General features: G+C 48.0%; 2 protein-coding genes across 12 annotated transcripts in view; one reads left to right on the plus strand and one right to left on the minus strand.

Annotated features, from left to right (window-relative positions):
* Positions 1-4,378, minus strand: ZNF511 (zinc finger protein 511). Its single transcript, XM_065068139.1, has 6 exons — positions 4,208-4,378; positions 4,004-4,077; positions 2,075-2,276; positions 1,815-1,939; positions 760-945; positions 1-583 (listed from the first exon to the last, which is right to left on the minus strand). Exons 1-6 carry the CDS (start codon positions 4,376-4,378, stop codon positions 514-516), a joined length of 828 nt encoding a protein of 275 aa, XP_064924211.1. The 3' UTR covers positions 1-513.
* TUBGCP2 (tubulin gamma complex component 2) overlaps positions 4,359-21,108 on the plus strand; it is a 25,464-nt gene continuing 8,714 nt past the window's right edge. For 3 of the 11 annotated variants that reach the window (XM_065068128.1, XM_065068130.1, XM_065068129.1), the window contains exons 1-13: positions 4,466-4,579; positions 6,212-6,440; positions 7,643-7,771; positions 8,096-8,272; positions 10,983-11,142; positions 12,431-12,638; positions 13,229-13,428; positions 13,678-13,867; positions 14,511-14,656; positions 15,313-15,493; positions 17,831-18,011; positions 18,365-18,537; positions 19,881-20,009. In XM_065068128.1, coding sequence (XP_064924200.1) covers positions 6,291-6,440; positions 7,643-7,771; positions 8,096-8,272; positions 10,983-11,142; positions 12,431-12,638; positions 13,229-13,428; positions 13,678-13,867; positions 14,511-14,656; positions 15,313-15,493; positions 17,831-18,011; positions 18,365-18,537; positions 19,881-20,009 — 2,024 coding nt within the window. In that variant the 5' untranslated portion in view covers positions 4,466-4,579; positions 6,212-6,290. Of the gene's footprint in view, positions 4,580-5,538; positions 5,750-6,211; positions 6,441-7,642; positions 7,772-8,095; positions 8,273-10,982; positions 11,143-12,430; positions 12,639-13,228; positions 13,429-13,677; positions 13,868-14,510; positions 14,657-15,312; positions 15,494-17,830; positions 18,012-18,364; positions 18,538-19,880; positions 20,010-21,108 lie in introns of all 11 variants that reach the window. The other 8 variants (XM_065068124.1, XM_065068122.1, XM_065068126.1 and 5 more) reach the window with 7 other exon arrangements.

Genomic DNA, 21,108 nt, shown 5'->3' on the forward strand with positions numbered 1-21,108 from the left:
TTTAACATCAATACCCTTTAATGAACTCTTAACAACGCTGCATATCAATGTCCGCCAGACCACGTTTTTCCAAGCCTTATATACTCTATACCGAAAGGCCATGCGGCAAGCACAGGCTACGACTGGTTACACTTGCAGTCACTCTTCCCCCCACCACGATGGTGATTAACTGCAGGGCACTGTCCACATGCTTTTCACGGGCAGCGCGGATGGCAGTGCCCCTCCTGCAGCCTGGGTCGAGGGCAGACCAGCTTCTGTTTACTTCCGTGCGGTCCTAGTGCACCTCAGTCACCCCAAGCCCTGGCTTGTTCACAGCATACGGCCCAAAAACTCTCCACACTCCCAAAGTACTGACACATCTCAAACCGCTGCTGCAAATACCCCATTTTCGCCCCTTTGCCTTCCCCATGCAGAGTGGGACCCTCGCACGCAACTGCAAAAATCCATCGCTAACGAGTGCGGGCGGCAGAGGCCGGCACCTTCGCATCGTGCACAAATCCGGTGCGCTGACCTTCAGACTTTCTTCCTTGGTCCCTTGAATCCTCGCGCGGCACCTTGTCCAAAGCAGATTGTGGACGGGATCCTGGAAAGGGAGACAGGGTCTAAGAGACACAAACATTCCACGTCCCACGTGATCTCCGGGACGCTTTGTGCCTCGTGTCACGTTTCAAGCTCCCAGAGTGGGAAGAGCAAGGTACCAGAGGAGGAGGACATCGAAATCACCATAGTGTCAGTAAAAAAGAAGCCAACACTACAGACCTGGATTTATAGAACCGTTTCTCTGGCGTGGCGGGGTCAGGGCTGGCTGGAGGGTGAGGGATCTCCACGTTCTCACTGGGCCCTGTTTCCATGGGGTCCACTTGGAATGGCTCCGACATCTCCACACTCACGTCCATCGGCACGCTGGCACCATCCTTTGCAGGAGAGCTCACATGACACGGGCCGCTGCAGAGACAATGTTTCACATCCTTCCTCAGTACTGCCACAAATGCCCAGAGCAAGGCAAACAAAAGGTATTTTATGATCAAACAAGTCAAGTCCCATTTGGGAGAGTTACTGTGTGGAAGCACAAAGACTGGGCTGCGCAGACTACGAGGTGCAGCAAAAAGGTCACTGGAGAGCTGTGCGACAGCCTTGTATGAGCTTCCACCCAAGTATTCAGGGCTGCTGTGTTACAGCACACAGGGCATGCCCAAGGTCTTCAGTCCCTAAGGTCACTCAACAAGCTCAGAGGGTTGGACCATGGCAGGAGTATCAAATTCATTTATCCCAGGGGCCACATCAGCCTCGTGGTTGCCTTCAAAGGGCCGAATATAATTTTAGGACTGTAGAAATGTAACTGCTCCTACATTTATACAGTCCTAAAATTACATTCAGTCCTTTTATTAATTCCTGTGGTGAGAGCAGCGCAGTGAGAAAGCTGCCTGTGGTGAGAAACAAGGAGCCAGCTGAGAAAGCCGTTCCCCAAACTGACAGAGCCTCCCCCGGCTCTACTTGTGCTTTTGTGGAACAGGAATATTGCAAAGGGCTGGAGAGCAAAGCAGGAAACGGGCATAAAGCAATGCAGAGAGACGCTGAGCTTTGTGTTCACACTTGAGATAGCACAAAGGGAGCAGAGTCTGGAGTCACATAGGGAGAGAAGACGCACTTCAAGATAAAGCAGAACATTGCCACAGAGACTTGCGAGTCTACCGTCATTTCTGAGCCGCTTAGGATACAACTTGCTTACTCTGGAAAGAGAGTGTGACAGCAGAGAAGCACAACATCAGCTCCACAGGGGAAACCCAGTTGTGCCGTGGCAGTTCTGCAGTTACCTTTTCACTTTCCTCGGCCTATCGAACCGAAAGTCAGCAGGATAGAGGTGAGCAGTGACCAAGTGATCCTTTCTGTCCTTGCTGCTCTTGAATTTCTCCACACAGCCTTCTACCAAACACTTGTACTGAAAGATGGGGAAAAGGAAAAAAAACCACAAAAGGCATAATTGAGGAAGGCAAACGGTGTCAGAGGCGGAGATGGGCACCCTTCCATGCTGCACACACCGACTACGAGCAAAGGGCTGGGCATGGTGACTCACCATGTTCTGCTTCTCGGCCATGATCTGGAAGAGAGAGTCATGCCACTCCAAGATGTGAACATCCAGGAGATGTGCCGAGGGAAAGGAGCGCTTGCAGAAGGAGCAGACATTCCTGTGCAGCGTGTTGTAGTGGTGCTCGTAGCCCTCCAGTGTGTCAAAGACCTGGCAGCACCCTGAGATGTGGCAACTGAATTCAGACACCCTGCGGGGAAATCAGGACATCCACGCCTTAAATTAAATTGGAGCATTAATTTAAGCTGCGTATATCCCTCTAGGCGACTTTATTACTTGTGGAATTTTTTGTGAATAGTACTTGAATTAAATGCAAGGTGCAATACAATGAAGATTATGATGGAGCTGGCAGTTGGGAACTCTTTTTTGCTGTTGTGGCTTGAGCACCATATATATTACCATCCTATGAAGTGGTGCTTTGATTAAGAAGAAACGCCAAGCAACAATATGAGAAACAAACTGTTTGATCTTAAAGCTGCAGTTGTGGATTAAAACTTCGTGCCAACACTGTTTAACAGGCATGGGCAGGGGAACCTCACACAACCCTCAGCTTCCTCAGTTTTATGTATGGTTTTAAAGGCAGATGAATATTCTCTCCCAAGCTTCACTTCCCAAACCTGCAGTCTATACCACATAGCCCTCCTGCTGTTTTAACCAGATAAATAATAACCTGCCACCTAAATCCTCTTGTTTAGCTACAGTCCCAACATTCAGACATATTATAGATGCCTTATCACAGGATCACAGAATGTGAGGGGTTGGAAGGGACCTGGAAAGCTCATGCAGTGCAATCCCCCCATGGAGCAGGAACACCCAGATGAGGTTACACAGGAAGGTGTCCAGGCGGGTTGGAATGTCTGCACAGAAGGAGACTCCACAACCTCCCTGGGCAGCCTGGGCCAGGCTCTGCCACCCTCACCAGGAACAAGTTTCTTCTCAAATTTAAGTGGAACCTCTTGTGTTCCAGTTTGTACCCATTACCCCTTGTCCTGTCACTGGTTGTCACCGAGAAGAGCCTGGCTCCATCCTCCTGACACTCATCGTTTCCATATTTATAAATATTAGTGAGGTTGCCCCTCAGTCTCCTCCAACCTAAAAAGCCCCAGCTCCCTCAGCCTTTCCTCACACGGGAGATGCTCCACTCCCTTCAGCATCTTGGTGGCTGCGCTGGACTCTCTCCAGCAGTTCCCTGTCCTGCTGGAACTGAGGGGCCACAACTGGACACAAGATTCCAGGTGTGGTCTCCCCAGGGCAGAGCAGAGGGGCAGGAGAACCTCTCTGACCTACTGACCACTCCCTTCTAACCCACCCCAGGTACCACTGGCTTCCTGGCCACAAGGGCCCAGTGCTGGCTCATGCTCATCCTGCTGTCCCCAGGACCCCCAGGTCCCTTTCCCCTACGCTGCTCTCTAATAGGTCATTCCCCGACCTATACTGGAACCTGGGGTTGTTCCTGCCCAGAAGGACTCCACACTTGCCCATCCGCCTATGGACTCAGTGAAATGACATCACATCCAGCACACAAGGAAGTCAACATTTAGACAGGCAGCTGACTGCAGCACAAAACACCAATTTTTGGCCTTTTTGGCAGGATGTTGAGATTTGCAGACAACACCACTTCATTCTCCTTTATCAAACTGCTTTGTGACGTGTCTGCCTCTTCTTCCTTCCGACTTATTTTCCTCCTTGGCCTCCAAAGTCTGCAGACAAGGTGAACAGCGCCCGTTCCAGTGCAGTGTCAGGGAGTCCCACGGGTGGTGCCAGGCGCGTGGGCAGTGTTCACACCCCGCTGCCGTGACCCAGAGTGGGACCCACGAACCTAGCGGCACGCCTGCTGCCGTGACCCGGAGCGGGACCCACAAACCAGGCGGCACACCCGCGGCCGCTGCCGTGCCCGGGCGGCCCGGCCTCACTTACTTGGGTCTCTCCGCCACCTCGGCCAGGCTGGTGAGGACACCCTGCAGGTAGAGGTGTCTGTGCACGTCCCCATCCTAGGAGAGGAGAGAGGCACGGTGGGCAGGCGGGAAGAGCCCTCCCCTCCACGGTGCCGCGGCGGAGAAGCCCCGGGGGGCTCTGAGGGAGCCCGGGAGGCTCGCCCGGCGCGGGGAGGCAGCCCCTCACCTCCAGGAGCGGGTGGTGCAGGCCGAGGCGGAGGCGGCGGGGGGTGAATGCGAAGGGCGGGGCGGGCGGCGGGGGCGGGGGTGGCGGCGGGGCGGGCGGCGGGGGCGGCCCCGGCCCCTCCTGCAGGCGGCGGCGCAGCCCGGGCGGCAGCGGCAGCGGCAGCATCGCCATGGCGCGGCGTCGGGCGGACTGCGCATGCGCCCGACGCGCTCCGAGAGCCGGTGCGGTGCGCGTGCGCCGGGGAATCACTTCCGGCCGCCGGCAGCCGCACTTCCGGGCGGGTAGGTAGGGACGGGCCGGGTTGAGGCGAAGCCGCTGCAGGGACCGCGGATGGCGCGGGGTCCCCCGGGAGGAGCGGGGCGGGAAGTACCGGTAAGCGGAGGTTCCCGCTGCAGCACCCGGGCGGGGGCTCCGGCCCAGCCCCGCTCCCAGCAGGGTCAACGCCGCAGCCGCGGCTCGCTGGGGATGGACCCGGCCCAGGGACCCCCCAGCTCGCACGGGGACCGGCTGGTTCCATGGGGTCGGCCGGGGTTTCCCGCGCTGCAGCTTGTGCCGGTGCCTCTGGGGCTCTCGCTGCAGCAGAGTCCGGCCCCGGCGTCTCTGGGACCCCTTTGCTCAGGGGGGATGCCGTTGGGTCCACCTTCACCTCCTGAGCCAGCTCGGCTCCACCGGCCTCTCCTCACTCCTTACGCTCTTGTCCCCTGAACGCTTCAGCAGGCCAAAGGGGAGCTGGAGGTTGTCACTGGTACTGATCCTTGCTGCTGTGGCTCGGGACATGCGCTGGGTCCTTTGGCAGCCAGCATGACAGGAGAGGTGGCTTTTGGCAAGTACCCGTGTCCCACAGACGCAGGTTCATGGGTGGGGTTGTGGTGGCTGCTCACAAGCTGGAGAGGTGGGTTCACAGAAACCTTAAGGAATCAGAAGAAGTTCGAATGCTGTGTTCTTGGGGCCACAATAACCCGAACGGCAGCAAAGGCCCATTCTCACCCCTGTTAGCCAGGATGTGGCAGCAGGTGCCTCGTTTGTGACACCATATCCCAAATGGCCAGTCTCGGGGCTCCCTTCTGAGAGACCTATAAACAAATCAGAGTGAGCCCAGGGACACCCCCTGGGTGGGTGGGGGCCAGGGTGTGCGAGGGGACGCTGGGGGAGCTGGGCTTGCTCAGCCAGAGATGAACATGAAGGTCCAACGGCATCTCCCCCTGCCCAGAAGGGTCCCAGAGGGGCTGGACTCTGCTGGGAGGGGCACAGTGAGAGTCCCAGAGGCACCGGCACAAGCTGCAGTGCGGGAAACCCCAGCTGGATATTAAGAAAAGGTGTTTCCATGTGAGGATCAGGACCCAGAGTGGTGGGAGAGACTGGAGGATCCATGCAGATATTTAAGTTGGACTGGACAAGGCCCTGCACAGACTCCTCGAGTTTAACTTAGTTTTGGGTGGAGAGTTGGACGAGGCTTGCACAGATCCGTTCCAGCCAGAGCGATTCACGGACTTGGGCAAACCAAAAATGTGCCCATGTGCCCGCTACTCTGCATTTTTACAGGTGCCACATTAACCTCCATACTTGCCTCATGCCTCAATTAGATGCTTCCGCAGCCATCATTTAAGAGACTTTGCAGAATTTAGTGCTTGTCTGTTAATAAAATGGGCAGCAGGATATAACGACCCCTAAACTTGGCAAAACTGCTTGGGAATAACTTCAGAAGCTGTGGGTGGGCTGCTGAAGCCAGTGATTTCAGCTGCATCTGCAGTCTGTCAGCACACAGACCAGCACTTCTTACAATGACTCAGTGACTTCTCCACTGTCAGTGTAATTTTGAGATTGAAAAATCCTCTCCTGGCTCATCTGTGTTTAAGTTGGGGTTTGTACCAGGATGGATAGTTCAGGCATGATAACCAGTGTCTCTCTTTATTTCCTCCCCTTATGTGTACTTCTTTGTTCCAGTCAAATATTTTGGCATGCCCTGCATGCTCATAATATAACCAGGAAATGTTGTTTCTGCAGGTATATTTTCATTTGTGGCGGTAAAATAATAACTTACCGCCCTCATTTCTGCGCCCACGGAGCTCCCTCAGGTGGGAGTATGAGCGAGTTCCGCATTCACCACGATGTCAACGAGTTGCTCAGCCTGCTGCGCGTACATGGCGGGGAAGGAGCCGAAGTCTACATCGATCTTCTGCAGAAGAATCGAACGCCGTACGTTACCACCACTGTCTCTGCACACAGCGCCAAGGTGAGTGTCCTTCCAAAGGAGAAATTAGAGATAAAACGTTCCTCAGAGTGATTTCTTATGGCCAGATGTGAACACTTCTGTGAGAGATCTTGACTTCTGTGGGTGCAGAGCTGGACACGTGTTGTGGAGGTTAATGGCTGTCCCGAGTTTTTTCTGAGAATAATGATGAAATCATGTTGGTAAAAAAAGGGGGTAATCTGATGTGGAATCTCTGTTTTGGGTATAAAGTAGAAAGATTATGTCAGGAAAAAGGTAAAATCCTCGCATCACGCAGAGATGGGTAAAAGAACATGAGAAGGATTGTTAGAATGAGGGTGAGCGGGAAGTTCAAAGAAGGAGCTTATTTTGTGCTTGTGATGGTTGTTTCAAATTTTAGTTTGAGGGGTTGTCCTCTGGAGGAATAAAACAAATTAAAAATAGTAACTGTATGAAATGTGATTTTATCAATAAATACTTGACCGAGTATCACCCAGGTATTGGGGATTAAAGCCCAACACTCTGATGACCAGGCATACTTCTGTGGCTGTAATACTGCTTTTCATTGTCGCTTTTAAAAGCAATCCATCAGCTAAGCTGTAAGTGCTAGAAAATTGCGAACTCTGTCTGAAAGTTCAGAGCTTTGTAGCCTGAACTGCCTGTTTTCTTTAATTCCAGGCTCGTGTATCATTTACCCTGACAGCTGCAGTTCACAGACTTGGGAACAATTTCTTCCCCAAAGGGCTGTGGGGCATTGGAACAGGCTGCCCAGGGCAGTGCTGGAGTCACCATCCCTGGAGGGTTGGACAGACGGACATGAGGTTCTCAGGGTCACGGGGCAGTGCCAGGGGTGGGTTAATAGTTGGACTTGATGATCTTGAGGGTTTTTCCCAACCAAAATGATTCTGTGATTCTATGATGCAAAATGATATTGCTTCAGGCCGAGCATGTGCAAGTGAGCCCTGCTACACATCCTGTGCTTGCCTTCATCTTTTCTTTCCTGCAGTCCCTTCTCCATCACCTGAAGAGCCAGGGCGCCCACTCTCCTCCAGCAGAATTATTTGCAGGAGACCAGTGCTGCAGCGTTCAGCCCAAAACCCATTCCCTGCGGCACTTCTGTGGCAGCAGCAGCCGCACCATGTCTCCATCCTCACACAATACTCCTCCTTTGAATACTGAGATAATAACCTACGTTTAACTTTTAATATTAATGTGGTGTTTTACAGGTCAAAATAGCAGAGTTTTCTCGAACTCCTGAAGATTTTTTGAAGAAGTATGATGAGCTGAAGTCTAAAAATACAAGACATCTAGATTCTTTAGTTTATCTACTGTCAAAACTCACAGAAGACAAAGAGGTTTGTTTCTTCTTTAGAACTGGATGTGTTATAAGTATTCAGCAATAGCAACAAAGCAATGATTTTTAAGTATAGCACCCTTTCTGATGACAGTGTTCAGCAAAATGCATTGAAATCAACAGATAACCAGTTCTAGCATTTACTTAGTTATTTAAGCACTGCCGAAAATTATAATTTTCTTTATATAAACCACTAAAACATGGAAAATGGGGACGGGAAGACCTGTGGTCTGATTCAGCACAACCATCTTATGGTCGTGTGTTTTTTGCTTTAGTGCGTGCTGCCCAGTGTTCACAAAATCATTTGGTTTTTGTGTATGTACAGACACTCCAGTATTTGCAACAAAATGCTAAAGAAAGGGCAGAACTTGCAGCAAGTGCAGCAACCAGCGGCAGCACAAATTTTTCCATTCCCTCGTCTACTTCCAAGATCTCTCTGCAGGAGCTGGAGGAGCTACGCAAGCAGCTGGGCAGCGTCGCAGCCAGCGCCAGCCTACAGCAGGTACAGTCTCTTCCCAGGCTTTGGGCACAAAATCGCTCCATTCTGCTCATGTGAAGAACCGTGCTCTTAACTTCTATCATCTAGTGAATGACCAGGGAAGTGATTGTTGGAAGTGATTGCTTGGCACTGGTGAGGCCCCACCTCAAATCCTGGCTTTGGTTTTGGGCACAAGAAAGCCCTTGAGGTGCTGGAGTGAGCTCAGAGGAGGGAACAGAGCTGTGGAAGGGGCTGGAGCACAAGTGTGATGGAGCGGCTGAGGGACCTGGGGGTTTCAGCTGGAGAACAGGAGCTGAGGGGAGACCTTCTGATCTCTGAACTGCCTGAAAGGAGCTTGGAGCCAGGGGGGTCAGGCTCTGCTCCCCAGGAACAAGCGCCAGGAGCAGAGGAAACGGCCTCAAGTTGCGCCAGGGGAGGTTGAGGTTGGATCTTGGAACAATTTCTTCCCCAAAGGGCTGTGGGGCATTGGAACAGGCTGCCCAGGGCAGTGCTGGAGTCACCATCCCTGGAGGGGTTTAAAAGACATGGAGATGAGGTTCTCAGGGACATGGGGCAGTGCCAGGGGTGGGTTAGCAGTTGGACTTGATCTTAAGGGTCTTTTCCAACCAAAATGATTCTATGATTCTACTTATGAACGTTCCTATCTGTGCAGATAATGTATTATAAATTATCTCTCAAAATTTATTAGTCGGATTATATTAAATCCTTGTGCTGTTCTTAATAAAAGTGGCCTTTTTGTATTAAAATTGGTTAAGGCACGTCAAGTTTAGGCCACAACAGTTCTAACTGACAGAGGTTAATGTCATTTCATTTTCCCATTTCAAACGACCACTTGAAGCTGTGCTGATGTATTCCTGATGTGTCCTACCAAGTTTTGCTAAAGCAAACCATTCTATGAGTCTATGATCTGGTTTCATTTTGGCAGCTGGAGATAGGAATTACTTCATGTCTTTGGATTTCCAACGTGTAACTTTCAGGTAGCCCTTCTCACTGAACTGGCTCTTTTATAGTCCATCCACATGTGCTGCTGAGACCTTACCCAGCTCTCTTGGGTTATGAGGACTCCCACACTTTGCACAAAACCTCAGAAGCTTTTGGACTTAGATACCTAGTCTGCTCTCTCATAAGTACGCATGGTTCATGGAGATGCTGTGATGGTGAGATCCATGGTTTGTGAAGCTTTTCTTCCACCTCCTTGCTCCTTGCCAGTTGGAAAGATGTGTTGCTGTCTGTCCTAAGCAGAAGCTTGTTCATAGAGCCATGTTGCATGGGGCCAGCACTACAGGGAGACCTTCCATTCCAGGTCTTCCTTTCATGACCTGGAGCTCAAGATGATACAGAAAGCGCACAGGATGTTTTGATCTTTTAGCCAATGTCTGCGTGTCCAGATCATGACGGACAAGTAAGATACTGTGTACTACTTCAATAGAGGAATATTTTCTCACTGTATGGGTTTAATTATAAAGGAGTTCAAGTTGTTTACCCGCCTGAAGGACTACAGTAAGATCCACAATTTTATGTGAAGTTTAGTCAGCCTTTGAATTGCAGGCAGCTTACTTGGTGCTTCTTTCTTCTCCGTACCCTCCTGTGAGAGACCTGTTTCTGTTAGGGGAGCGGAGAAATCAAGGTCCTCCTAGCAGATCCCCCATTTACAGAACAAGTAGGGATGTTGCTTTGGGCTGCTTCTCTGACCTGAGGGCGTTGTACTGATGTTATGCCAGCAGTGACTGCAGCAAACGTGCCTGGAGCCAGTGCTGCTTGGAGGAGCGGTCCCGCTGCTGTTGCTTGTGTGCAGGATTTCAAGACCCAGCACTGGGCAGCCCTGAGAATATGAAAAATGTCCGGGGCCAGCCCCAGCATTCATCAACTGCCCTTCACATGTAAGAACACTGTTCTTTAAGATGCAAATCTCACACGTGTGTTTGCTTCCTTCCCAAATCCTGCTGAGACCTCTACAAGAGCAAAGTGAGAAGATCCAGTACGTGTCCCATTTCACGTACACATCTTTGGATCTTCAGAAATGGCATTCATAAGCACACGCCCCTTGTTTGTGTGCTTGGAGCACTAAATGTTCATGCAGGTTGTACATCTCACAGGCCTCTCCAACTGATAATTTATCTTGCACTCCATTTATTTTAGTGTCAGAGACACAGAGCCAGGGATGGAAAGTCTTTTGGTCTTTACAAGCTCACTTCCTTTGCTGGCTCCTATTCAGAATAACAGAAAGTCCCTAGTTTTCCAGCCGTCTGTGTATGGATTGTCTGGACTGCAGCTGCTCAGTGCAGAAACAAGTTCAGAGGTGTTCCTTAGCTTCTCCACAAGTGCCCCTTGAAGATGATGTTACTGCTTCTGGAAGGACTTTGCTGCCTTTCTCGCAGTGTGCTTTACAAACGAGTAACCTGGCTGCGGGTTGTGCGTGTCCCTGTGTGTGCCCTAGCACCCAGGCTGGTGGGGAGGGCTGAAGAAAGGTGGTGTTTGATGTACCTGCCAATAAAAAGACGACCAACTATATGAAAAATCACCTCTGGAGCACTGGGATCAGTAGACTAGATGGTACTGGGAGACCAGATTCTACACCATGCTACTGAAACATCAGCTATTCTGCTTTCTGATCTCACGTTATCAATGTACAATCCACTTCTGTTTAAAAGTCAAAATTTCTTGGACTTCTGAAGGCCTTGTTTTCTCATTTCTCTCTCTCTTTTTCCAACAGCCTCTTGAGCTTACACGAAAAATCCTCCGAGATAAGCAGAACAAGAAGAATTCTGGTCAGCCTATTCCAGTATTTCCTTCCTGGGTGTACGAGAGACCAGCACTTATTGGAGATTTCTTAATTGGCACCAGTTTAAGCACTGACACAACGGTACCTATAGGTATGTGATACGCAGGGAAAACTGCATATGCTTTTTGTGTTTTATACTTGTTTGGAAGTGCCGTTCAGATTCCATCACGCTCAGGATGAAAGCAAACCCTGGCTCCTTGTACTCTGCAGGTGGAGAGCGGGGTTCAGAAAACAAACCCTACACTTATTTTGCTCCCAGTGTTTCTGCTGCGCTGAATTCCAGCCTCACTGTTGATCCAGGGGATCTAATCTGTTTTGAGTTTTCCTGTCCTTTTTCTCTCTTGAGTCACAGCCTCTTTAAAATCTCGAGCAGCAGGGGACTAATCTCGCCCTATGATATTCTGGCTTTAGGCTGGGCTGTGTATAGTTTCTTACTCGTAAATTGGATTTCAGTACTTTTTTTTGCAAGAGAACAACTGAGTTAGAGACTCATGTTTCCATTCTCCAGAACTGTGGAACAACAAGAAACTTCTAGCTTTTTCCTTATATGGATTTGGGCTGCACTAAGGGGGACATGAAGTCAGTTGGCACATTCTTGGAGGTGCCCTTTGATAGCGTGTCCACCGCTGCTTTTCTGCCAGGGCCTTTAGGGCTGTGCTGTGACGGTGTGTTCCTGGCAAATTCAGAGCTGTTTGTTGTCTCATGTACAATCCTACAAACGGAGAGGGATTGTTGCCCTGTTCTGTGAGACAAACTCTGCTGTAGTTAGTGCTGTAGCAGCTCTGTTCCCTGATCTTCTGATGCACTTGATTGTATTTTGAGTTGAGTCCTTTATGCTTCTTTGCATCTGGTTTACAGTTGACCACACCATTCAGAGACCCTATAATTTGCAGTTAACGTGCAGCTTTTGCTGTGCTGGCCTTTCTTTGTGTCTGTATTTGAACTGTTTTCTTGATATTGGAATATTTCAGTGGAGGGGAGGTAGGGGGAGTTGTTGCCAAGACTGGGACTCCTCCGGTCCAGAACAGCTGAGCCCTTTTGGGTGGGAGGATCAGCAGCACAAGCTGTGGGTGATCTTCTCGTGGCCACAGATGTTACATGTGTAGCCCTGTCTACTTGGTCTGCTTTGGGTATAAATGAGCAAAGGATTCTGTTTTCCTGGAAGGCAAGGCAGATGATTTTGGAGTTGACCCTAATTCAGTTTTAAACTATTTCTCTGTATCTTGATTTAGCTCTGTGTGGTCTGCCTTTGTTCTCTTTGAATGGTAGTAGGTCTTCCTTTCAGGCTTCGAGTACTAGATTGAAATGATGTGAACGGACGATCGGGTGGTACTGCAGCATGTTCTGATTGTGTTCTTTTTCCTTCTCTTTGAAAACAGGTACTTTGCCATTAGCCTCCCAAGAATCCATGATTGTGGAGGACTTGTTGTACGTTCTGATTGGCGTGGATGGAAGATACATCACAGCGCAGCCTCTCGTAGGCAGGCAGAACCGAGCATTTTCAGTTGATCCAAACTTGGACTTGTCCATCAAAGAGCTGGTGACCAGGATTCTTCCTGTAGCAGCAAGTTACTCTGCTGTCACCAGGTACCAAGCTGACTTTGTCAGAGGGGAGGATGTTCTTTGAGCATCAGATTGTGGAATAGAGAATCTGTCATTGTGCAGATGTTCACTTCCAAGCTTAATTTAAACCTCTGGGGATATAAAGTAAAAATGACAATTTATTTGAATTGATTTCAGATACATTTATTTTTGCTGGGTTTCTCACTTGTGTTGCTGGTTCAATTCTTCATTCATCTCGCCTTCACTTTTTCCAAACTTGGTCTTGATATATTCAGGCGAAGTGCAAATAGGAGATGTCTGCTTATTCTGGCTTGCCTCTTCCTACTCTGCTATGAATTTCTCCAGGTTTCCTGCTTTTTATGTAGTGGCTTTGCAAATAATTCTAGTTCCCTTGCAGTTTGAGAGGTGACCTCTGCCTGTAGCTTCCTGTGCTATGAAATGGGGTGATGAGAAATGGGCAGGGGGGCACAGAGCAGATGTGGGACCTGAAGCTCCAGCTGAAGACTTTTCAATGCACAGTCTACTTGCGTGCTTGTACAGTATCCCAAAGATAAAATTCCTGAAACCGGTAGAATGTGCCTTGCCTGAAAGAGTTTTTATTTTGCTTTTTACAGGTTTGTAGAGGAGAAGTCTTCCTTTGAGTACGGACAGGTAAATCATGCTCTGGCTGCTGCTATGCGGACTCTGATCAAAGAATACATGATACTTATTACCCAGCTGGAACATCTTCAGAGACAGGGACTTCTGTCACTGCAGAAACTCTGGTTTTATATCCAGCCCACAATGAGGACACTGGAGATTCTTGCTTCACTGGGTGAGTTTCAGAAATGCAGTCATTGTGTTTTGACAGATGCAAGTGGATGTCTGCACATGGTCCCCTCGGTGTCGGAGGCTTTTGGACTTTAAGCCGGCACGTACCTTGTGTCTGCCTGAGTTCAGTTCTCCTTCCCTGGAGCACTGGGATTGGTTGTTGCCTTTTGAGATTGTGGATCATTTTGGTTTTCATTTCAGGACACTTCAGGTGTCAGTTTTGTGTCTTATATCTGTATTTTTTTCATTTTAGCTACATCTGTGGATAAAGGGGAGTGTATGGGAGGATCAACCCTGAGCTTACTCCATGACAAGACTTTCAATTACACGGGAGACAGCCAGGCCCAGGAGCTGTGCCTGTACTTAACCAAGGCAGCCAGCGTGCCTTATTTTGAAATTCTGGAAAAGTGGATATATCGAGGCATCATTAATGATCCATACAGGTAAAGAACAGTTAAGGAATTAAAATGAAAAGCAAAAATTAAGAAATACTGTTCAGGTCTTTGGCTTCTGCTTTGTTTGTGCACCCGTCCCTCTGCTCTCTAGAGTCTGCATAGCCAAGGGGTTGAGCCCTCTTCTCATGGGGCACAAGCGTGATAACTCAATCAATCTGTTAAATGTAGTCTACTAATATGCTAATCTGATATGAGCTAACGGTGCTCGGAAGGTTCTTGCCTTTTATAGAATCAAAGGAAGCATCTCGCTGTGTTTAATAGTTTATGCAGCATTTTTGCTTCTCATATTTTCAGAATCCGAAAGGGGTGTAAAACTCAGGTTAAAAAAGCCTAATGTTTTCCTGATGGTCAGAAGGCAAAGGTCAGCTTTCTCACCTCTGCATTGACAACCAAAAAATGTTCAGGTTTGGTTTGTGAATCCTATAAAATTCTGTTTCTGTCATAGCCGATTGCAGATTTTCATACACACTCTGCTTAGTACTTCTCTTACGACAAACACAGGCTAATTTCAGATTGAAATGTCTTTTCATGAGACCATATTTCTGATAGATCGTGTTACCAGTTTACAGGTCAAAAAAGTAATCCCCATTGTACCACTTCCTGCTTCTAAAGATCTGCTTTAACTGTTCAGTGAGTTCATGGTGGAGGAACATGAGCTGCAGAAGGAGAAGATTCAGGAGGACTATAACGACAAGTATTGGGACCAAAGATACACCGTTGTTCAGCAACAGATTCCCTCATTCTTGCAGAAAATGGCTGACAAAATACTAAGCACAGGTAGGTAGAGATATGTTTCTGATGTAAGAAGAATCTCAAGACAAGCGTTAGCATTCTTTGTGTAAAGTTAATGTCATTGTACTTTGCCAGTTGATGGAGTTGTCCAGCTGAACTTCTCAGAGAAATGGAAGAATCAGATTTAAAAAGAACCCCAAAACCAATAAATAAGCCAAACCGTGGGCAGGGATCCAGCAGCAAGAGCTGCCTGTCTTACCGCTCCGTTCGGTAGGTTCAGTTTTCTAGCAGCTAGCTAGGTGGAGCTAGACAGCTCAAGTTTGATCATGCTCAGTGTTAATTGGGATGCTGAAATGAAGCATGCGACTTGGTGACCACCATTGTTCTCTTTCATGAGTAAAACCCCCCAAAAGCTACATCTGAAGTGCAGCACCAGATCTTCAAAGTTTCTGGCTATCTGCAGAGATGTTTTTCCCACCACTGGGAAACAAAATCATATCTAAATCTCTCCTCAAACATGATGCTAGATGTGTAATTTAAAGTTCTATATTGTCTTTTGAAAGGTGTCTATATCCTTTCCATCCTTCCGTAGAGCTTAGGCCAAACGTTTCACAGCGTATCTTCTGCTGGAAGGTCTGAAGGTTTCCCTGTTGGATGTAAAGCAGGTATATACGTGGGTCATTCTTTCTTTTTGCTTCTAGGGAAATATTTAAACGTTGTGCGAGAATGTGGACGTGATGTTACCTGCCCTGTAGCTAAAGAGGTCATCTATACTTTAAAAGAGCGAGCGTATGTGGAACAAATAGAAAAAGCTTATAACTATGCTAGCAAAGTTCTTCTGGATTTCCTAATGGAGGAGAAAGAGCTGGTGGCTCACCTAAGGTTTGATTTATTTTACTAAATGCATGTTAAATACATTGGTTCTGATTGCGAACATATAATTTTGAAGTTAGCTCTCTTCTCTTGGGGTATTATTGATGTATTCTCTCTATTTCCATTAGAAATACAGGGTTTTTCTTAATGTTGTCCTTTTTTAAAGTTAATTGTAATAACCTCTGTTTTCATTCTTGTAACGCGTTTAGCTGAGAGCAAATGCAAGTGCATTCAAGCACGCAAACTCCAGCTTTCTTGGGGGAATCAAGCTTTTATTTTATTACTGTCTTCAGAAAACAGTAAAAATAGGAATCTTAACTACCCAGAAGACCAAGACAGCAAAAAATAGGTAGGAAATTGTAGTTGATAGCTGGTTGTAAGATAGTGTGTCATTGGGCTGAGAGCTGGTACCAGAGGTTCTGCTTCAAACCAGTGAGACAGCGTGAAAGAAAGTGGTCAGAGCTTTGTGGGACAAACCTGCCTTGCACAAGAAGATGCCAACTGGGAGATGTGAGCTGGAGCAGTGACAGCAGCCAAAGGAATGTTCCTAGCAGGCTGGCGGGATTGCTTTGAGCCTGCCTTTTGCTAGGTCTGAAAAAGTTGTAGCCACAAAAAGAGTGTCTGCTCCAGAGCTGCGAACACTGTGGCTTATGCTGAGGGAGGTTGTAGGAAGCCCTGGAGGTCCATGGTTCACTCCTGTGAAATGGGTACTGCTCTCCTGCCCTTTGAAAGCCACCAGAGAACCTATTAAAGCCACCAGAGAACACGCCTGGTTCCATGAAAGCTTAGAAGAGCTGTCTGAAACCTGTCAGTCATTAAGGAGGTTCTTTTTTGGGTACACTCTATTAATACGCGGCTCCATGCTTGGTGTCACCACCACAGTTTTGGCCTTTTTGATAATAAGATGTGGAGTCTCCTTCTCTGGAGACATTCAAACCCACCTGGATGTGATCCTGTGTGATCTGCTTTGGTGACCCTGCGTTAGCAGGTGGGTTGGACTGGATGATCTTCAGAGGTCCTTTCCAGTCCCAACTGTGCTGTGATTTTGTGATTCCATGATTCCTCGCCTTGCTGATGGTTGTCATCCTTCCAAGGCTTCTTTGCTTAATAGGATTGTTTAAAAGACACTGGCTGCCAAAGCTCTGGTGGCACATGTCCTCTGTTGAGCTCATCTATCACGGCTTAGTTGCAAATGAAGCTGTTGCTCAGCCTCTCCAGCTGCGCTGGATTTCTGTAACCTCTTGGAACCAGATCATTCAGCAGCTGGCCTGGGTATGGGTCATCTGCTGGGGTGCAAGTGCAGGGGCAGCTGGTTAAGGAGGAACCAACCTACTGAGCTTCCAGTGCGTGTGGGCGCGTTGATGGTTGTGATCAAAACCCAGGGACCTGTGACAGATGGCAACTTAGTGAAGCAGGAGTACCAACTCTCTCCACCATCGCAGAAATGTTGTTTGGAGGGGACCAACAACCCAGCAGGTCTCTAGTTCAGTCTCCTGCTTGACATGGGATGGTCAACAGCATTAGATCAGTTTTTGATTCGGGTTTGCGCCATAGGGCCTGTCAACAGTAAGTGTCTCATACCCCAACCTGTTGTGTCCTCAGTGAACTGCTGACACTGCCACGAATTCCTCATGACTGGGGGAGTTTTCTTGGTTCAGGAGAGTAATGGCAGTCGGGGGCTGAGCATCGTCCCAAATTGACAGTGATCAAGGAGTCTGCGACCACATTCTGTTAAGGCTGCGCTTGTCCTGGTTTGGCTTTGAATACTGAACACAGATGGATGTTTGGCCCAGCACTAAGTTAACCCTCGAACTCTCCGCTGAGCTGTGTTCAAGCTCCTGGCCCGCTGCAGCTAATTCTTCCTGCTGTCAAGTGAAAATTAGATTTATGCGTCCTCTTACAGCAGAAGTCAACGCAAGTACCTAGAGCGCTTAAAAAAGTCATCACAGATGATTCTCCTCTCAACTGGCAACTGCCTCTTGAATGGATCTGCACACTGTGGAGGTTGGGGTGGTGTTTGGGGTAGCAGGATGAGCTTTCACCCAGAAATGTAGTGCATATTGGTTTTTCTAAGGTGCATTTTTCAAGGAAAAAAAGAACAGCAGTAGCAGCCCTGATCTGACTGCACAAAAGCAGCTTTGCTGAGGTGGAAGGGAAGAGGGGACACGCATAGAAGACGAGTCTCCAAATGAGTTATTTATGGCTGTGTGTAGTGTATTAAGAGGAAAATTTGTGATCAAACCCAGCAGGCTGGCTGAATTGATTGGTTTTGATCCTTTAGATTTAATATGGATTAATTTAGGCTTTAAAAAACATAATTGATTTTCCCTGCGTTTTCTTGAGCAGATCTATAAAACACTATTTCCTGATGGATCAAGGGGACTTTTTTGTTCACTTCATGGATCTCACGGAAGAAGAACTTAAGAAGCCTGTAGACGACATCATAACTACGAGGCTAGAGGCTCTGCTTGAGTTAGCCCTGCGAATGAGCACAGCCAACACAGATCCCTTCAAGGACGATTTAAAGGTAAGAATGTCTGTAAGCAGAAAGTAATTGAATTTGAGCAAAAGGCCTGCCATGATTTGGGAATATCTGCTTGCCTGTAAGAACCTGCTGAATGTACAGTGAAGGAAAAGAGAATTGATAGATGCTGTCCTTCTGTAGGCTTCTCTGGGTGACGTCCACTTTTATCCAGATTAGCAACTGGAAGCACGCACCCTAGACAAGTTGCTTCTGAACACGGAGAAGGTGCTTTTCCTTCCTAGGCGGTCTGATGACTTCAGAATGACTGATAATTTGCGCTTCTGACACGCGTCTGTTGCTGCGCGGTAGTTGTGAGTTTCTCGTGACTTCATATTTTTCCTGCTCTTCCTTTCTAGATTGACTTAATGCCCCATGATCTGATTACGCAGCTCTTGAGAGTGTTGGCCATAGAAACAAAGCAGGAGAAGGCCATCATCAGTGCAGATCCCACAGAGCTCACTCTCAGTGGTCTGGAAGCATTTTCCTTTGACTACATTGTGAAATGGCCTCTGTCCCTTATAATAAACAGGTAAAGTATTAATCCACTGAAGGAAAAAAAAGCAGAAGCTTTTGCATGGGGTTGAAACACATTTCCACATAGCAAAATACTAGAAAATAGCAAAATACTGGAAAACCTGTGTCTTTAAAGTGGCGTTGTAAGTTGCTGAGCAGTAGGGAATGCTTTGGGGTTGGTGGAATATGGATTGTGCCTTCAGAAGAGCCCTACTAGACGGTGCCTAAGGCATGATTGAAAAGTCAGTCTTTGATCTGAGATGGTGTGAAGATGTAGATCAAAGGGTGTTTTATCAGCTTGGTCCCTGGTTTTACTTGTGGCTGGTCACCCAGTTCTCATTTGTCCATGGCTTTCTGAAGTATCTCCCCTGGAAATATGAACTCTCATGAGAGGGTTTCCATGGAAGAATCAAGCATTTCTCCAATGTGGAGAGCCAAAGAAATTGCACTTTCTGTTATCCCTGATTGCAGACTAGAAGGATACAGGCTGTTGCTATAATTTCTATAGCCAGCTATTTTGCATTTAATTGAGTTCTGAGGGACTGAACGGTTCATATTTTCTTCAAGGATTTGCCCCCGTTTCTCTGGAAAAATCCTGGCAAACCTGTGACTGTGAGCCAGGGGCGATACATGAACACAGTGACAGATACCAAATTGTTAAATGCATACGATTAGCTTGTCCCTTGATTTCCCCTTTAAAAAAATCAGTTGATACGGTGGGACTTTTCTAATGACCTGATGAAATTATGTCTCTTTCTTTCAAATGGAGTGTGTTAGCTCTGATGGTAGCCATGGCAGTGAAAATATGACTTGGTATGGTTTCACAAAGTGTATCGACTGGAGCTCTGTAGACACCTACACTGAAGTGTCTGAACGCAGACCTGAATCCAGGCCTCGAAGCTATAAATAAGCATCCCCATCTGCTTCTGACAGAGCGTCACTGGCGGGGTGATGCTGCCTGTAGCTTGGTTACAGCTTTTTCATCTTCTTGGAGAAGCCTGGTGCGTTGTTTTGGCGATGGTAGCAGTCTCGGTGCAGTGGGCACACGACCACGGGCTTTCAGTCTCTGTCTCGGCATCGGTGTTTGTGACCTTTCTGCAGGTGGCTGGAGGGAATTGAAGAAGGAGGCTGGTGATGTACCCGCTGGCGGGGGTACGGAGGAGGGACTCCTTGGGGAGAAATTCTTGGGGATGTTTACAAATGTCTTTTTTTTTGTTTCAGTGCGGATCTGTGTGCGTCTGAAGGCGTAAGGAACATATTGTGTAAAGTCTCTTTGCCTTTGAGCAGCCTCAGCCTTCTCAGTTTAGTCTGTTAATCAGAACATGGCTTAATCTGGGTGGGTTTCTCCTTTTTTTCCAGGAAAGCGCTGACAAGATACCAGATGCTTTTCAGACACATGTTCTATTGCAAACATGTGGAAAGGCAGTTGTGCAACGTTTGGATCAGCAATAAGACGGCCAAGCAATTCTCCCTGCATTCAGCTAAGTGGTATGGCCTTTTTTTCTGCTTGATCAGATGTGAAGTTTTGGTTCTCCATCTTGCTACTTAGACATGGATCAGATCATTTGGATGTGAAAAAGATCCTTATGAGTGAGTTTCTTACAGGCTGAGAGAGGTCAAAATATAACAACTTAGGTTTCAGTAGGAATTGTCTGCTCAATAATCTTTGTGCTGCTTGGCTTGTTCCTCTTTGTTGGCGTGATGTTTTGAAAAGGAAGAGATGGTCTTTAGGGTTAGCTGAAGAGTTACCACACAGGCCATCTGTGCATGTATCATCTTGGTCACTACTTTAGCATCAGCAAGATGTGTAAGGACCATGCTAGTTTACAAGCAACATCCTCTTCTTCTGGCCTGACCACCAGCAAGGTCTCGTGCCCTTCACACAGCTTGGCTTGGAGTTTTGCTGTGATACAAATGGAATAAGGTAAAATCGGTAGCGTGTTTTCCCAGGAAATCATTCTATCTTGTTCCACCTGTGAGCGTAGATGATCATCTTCGGGTCAGCACCCCAGGTGGTGAGGTGCCTGTTTGGAGAGGTGACAGAACCCCAGAATGCCAGGTAGGACCTCCTGACTCGTCAGTGGCGCTTGGTTGTGAATAGGTCCCCTCAGCTGCCTTGTGCTGCCCTCAGCCAGTGTGACTGTAGCTCTGGTTCTCCTGTAATTGTAGAGGTGTTAGACCTGTGAGGGTCTCTGGTCCAGCCTCCAGCTCACAGGACAACTGATCAGCAGGGGACTGGGCAGCTGTGGTTGAAAACCCCTGGGGTGTGGATCCCGCACCTCTCCGGTGACCTATCCCGGTTTGCTGAATAATAGAATCCTAGAATCACAGAACAGTTTGGGTTGAAGGGACCATCAAAGCTCATCCAGTGCCCCCCCTGCCATGAGCAGGGACATCTTCAGCAGCTCAGGTTGCTCAGAGCCCCTTCCAGCCTGGCCTGGGATGTCTCAGGGATGGTTCATCCACTTTGCCATCACAGAGCCCGCATAAACTAACATTGAAAGAACCTCTCTGTAATCCCACTGTCCTGTTTTTAAGGTGAAATCACATTAAATACCCTAGGTAGCAGGTGATTTGATTAAATATT

Source organism: Columba livia, chromosome 6 (genome assembly GCF_036013475.1).
Source record: "Columba livia isolate bColLiv1 breed racing homer chromosome 6, bColLiv1.pat.W.v2, whole genome shotgun sequence".
NCBI lineage: Eukaryota > Metazoa > Chordata > Aves > Columbiformes > Columbidae > Columba > Columba livia.

What these genes read in the sequence shown, in the direction of transcription:
- ZNF511 (XM_065068139.1), bottom strand. Translation starts at nt 4,378, where the DNA reads ATGGCGATGCTGCCGCTGCCGCTGCCGCCCGGGCTGCGCCGCCGCCTG. An exon ending in GAGGTGGCGGAGAGACCCAA is followed by an intron (nt 2,277 to 4,003) that starts GTAAGTGAGGCC and finishes ATTTCCCCGCAG; the next exon opens with GGTGTCTGAATTCAGTTGCC. An exon ending in TGGCCGAGAAGCAGAACATG is followed by an intron (nt 1,940 to 2,074) that starts GTGAGTCACCAT and finishes CCCATCTTTCAG; the next exon opens with TACAAGTGTTTGGTAGAAGG.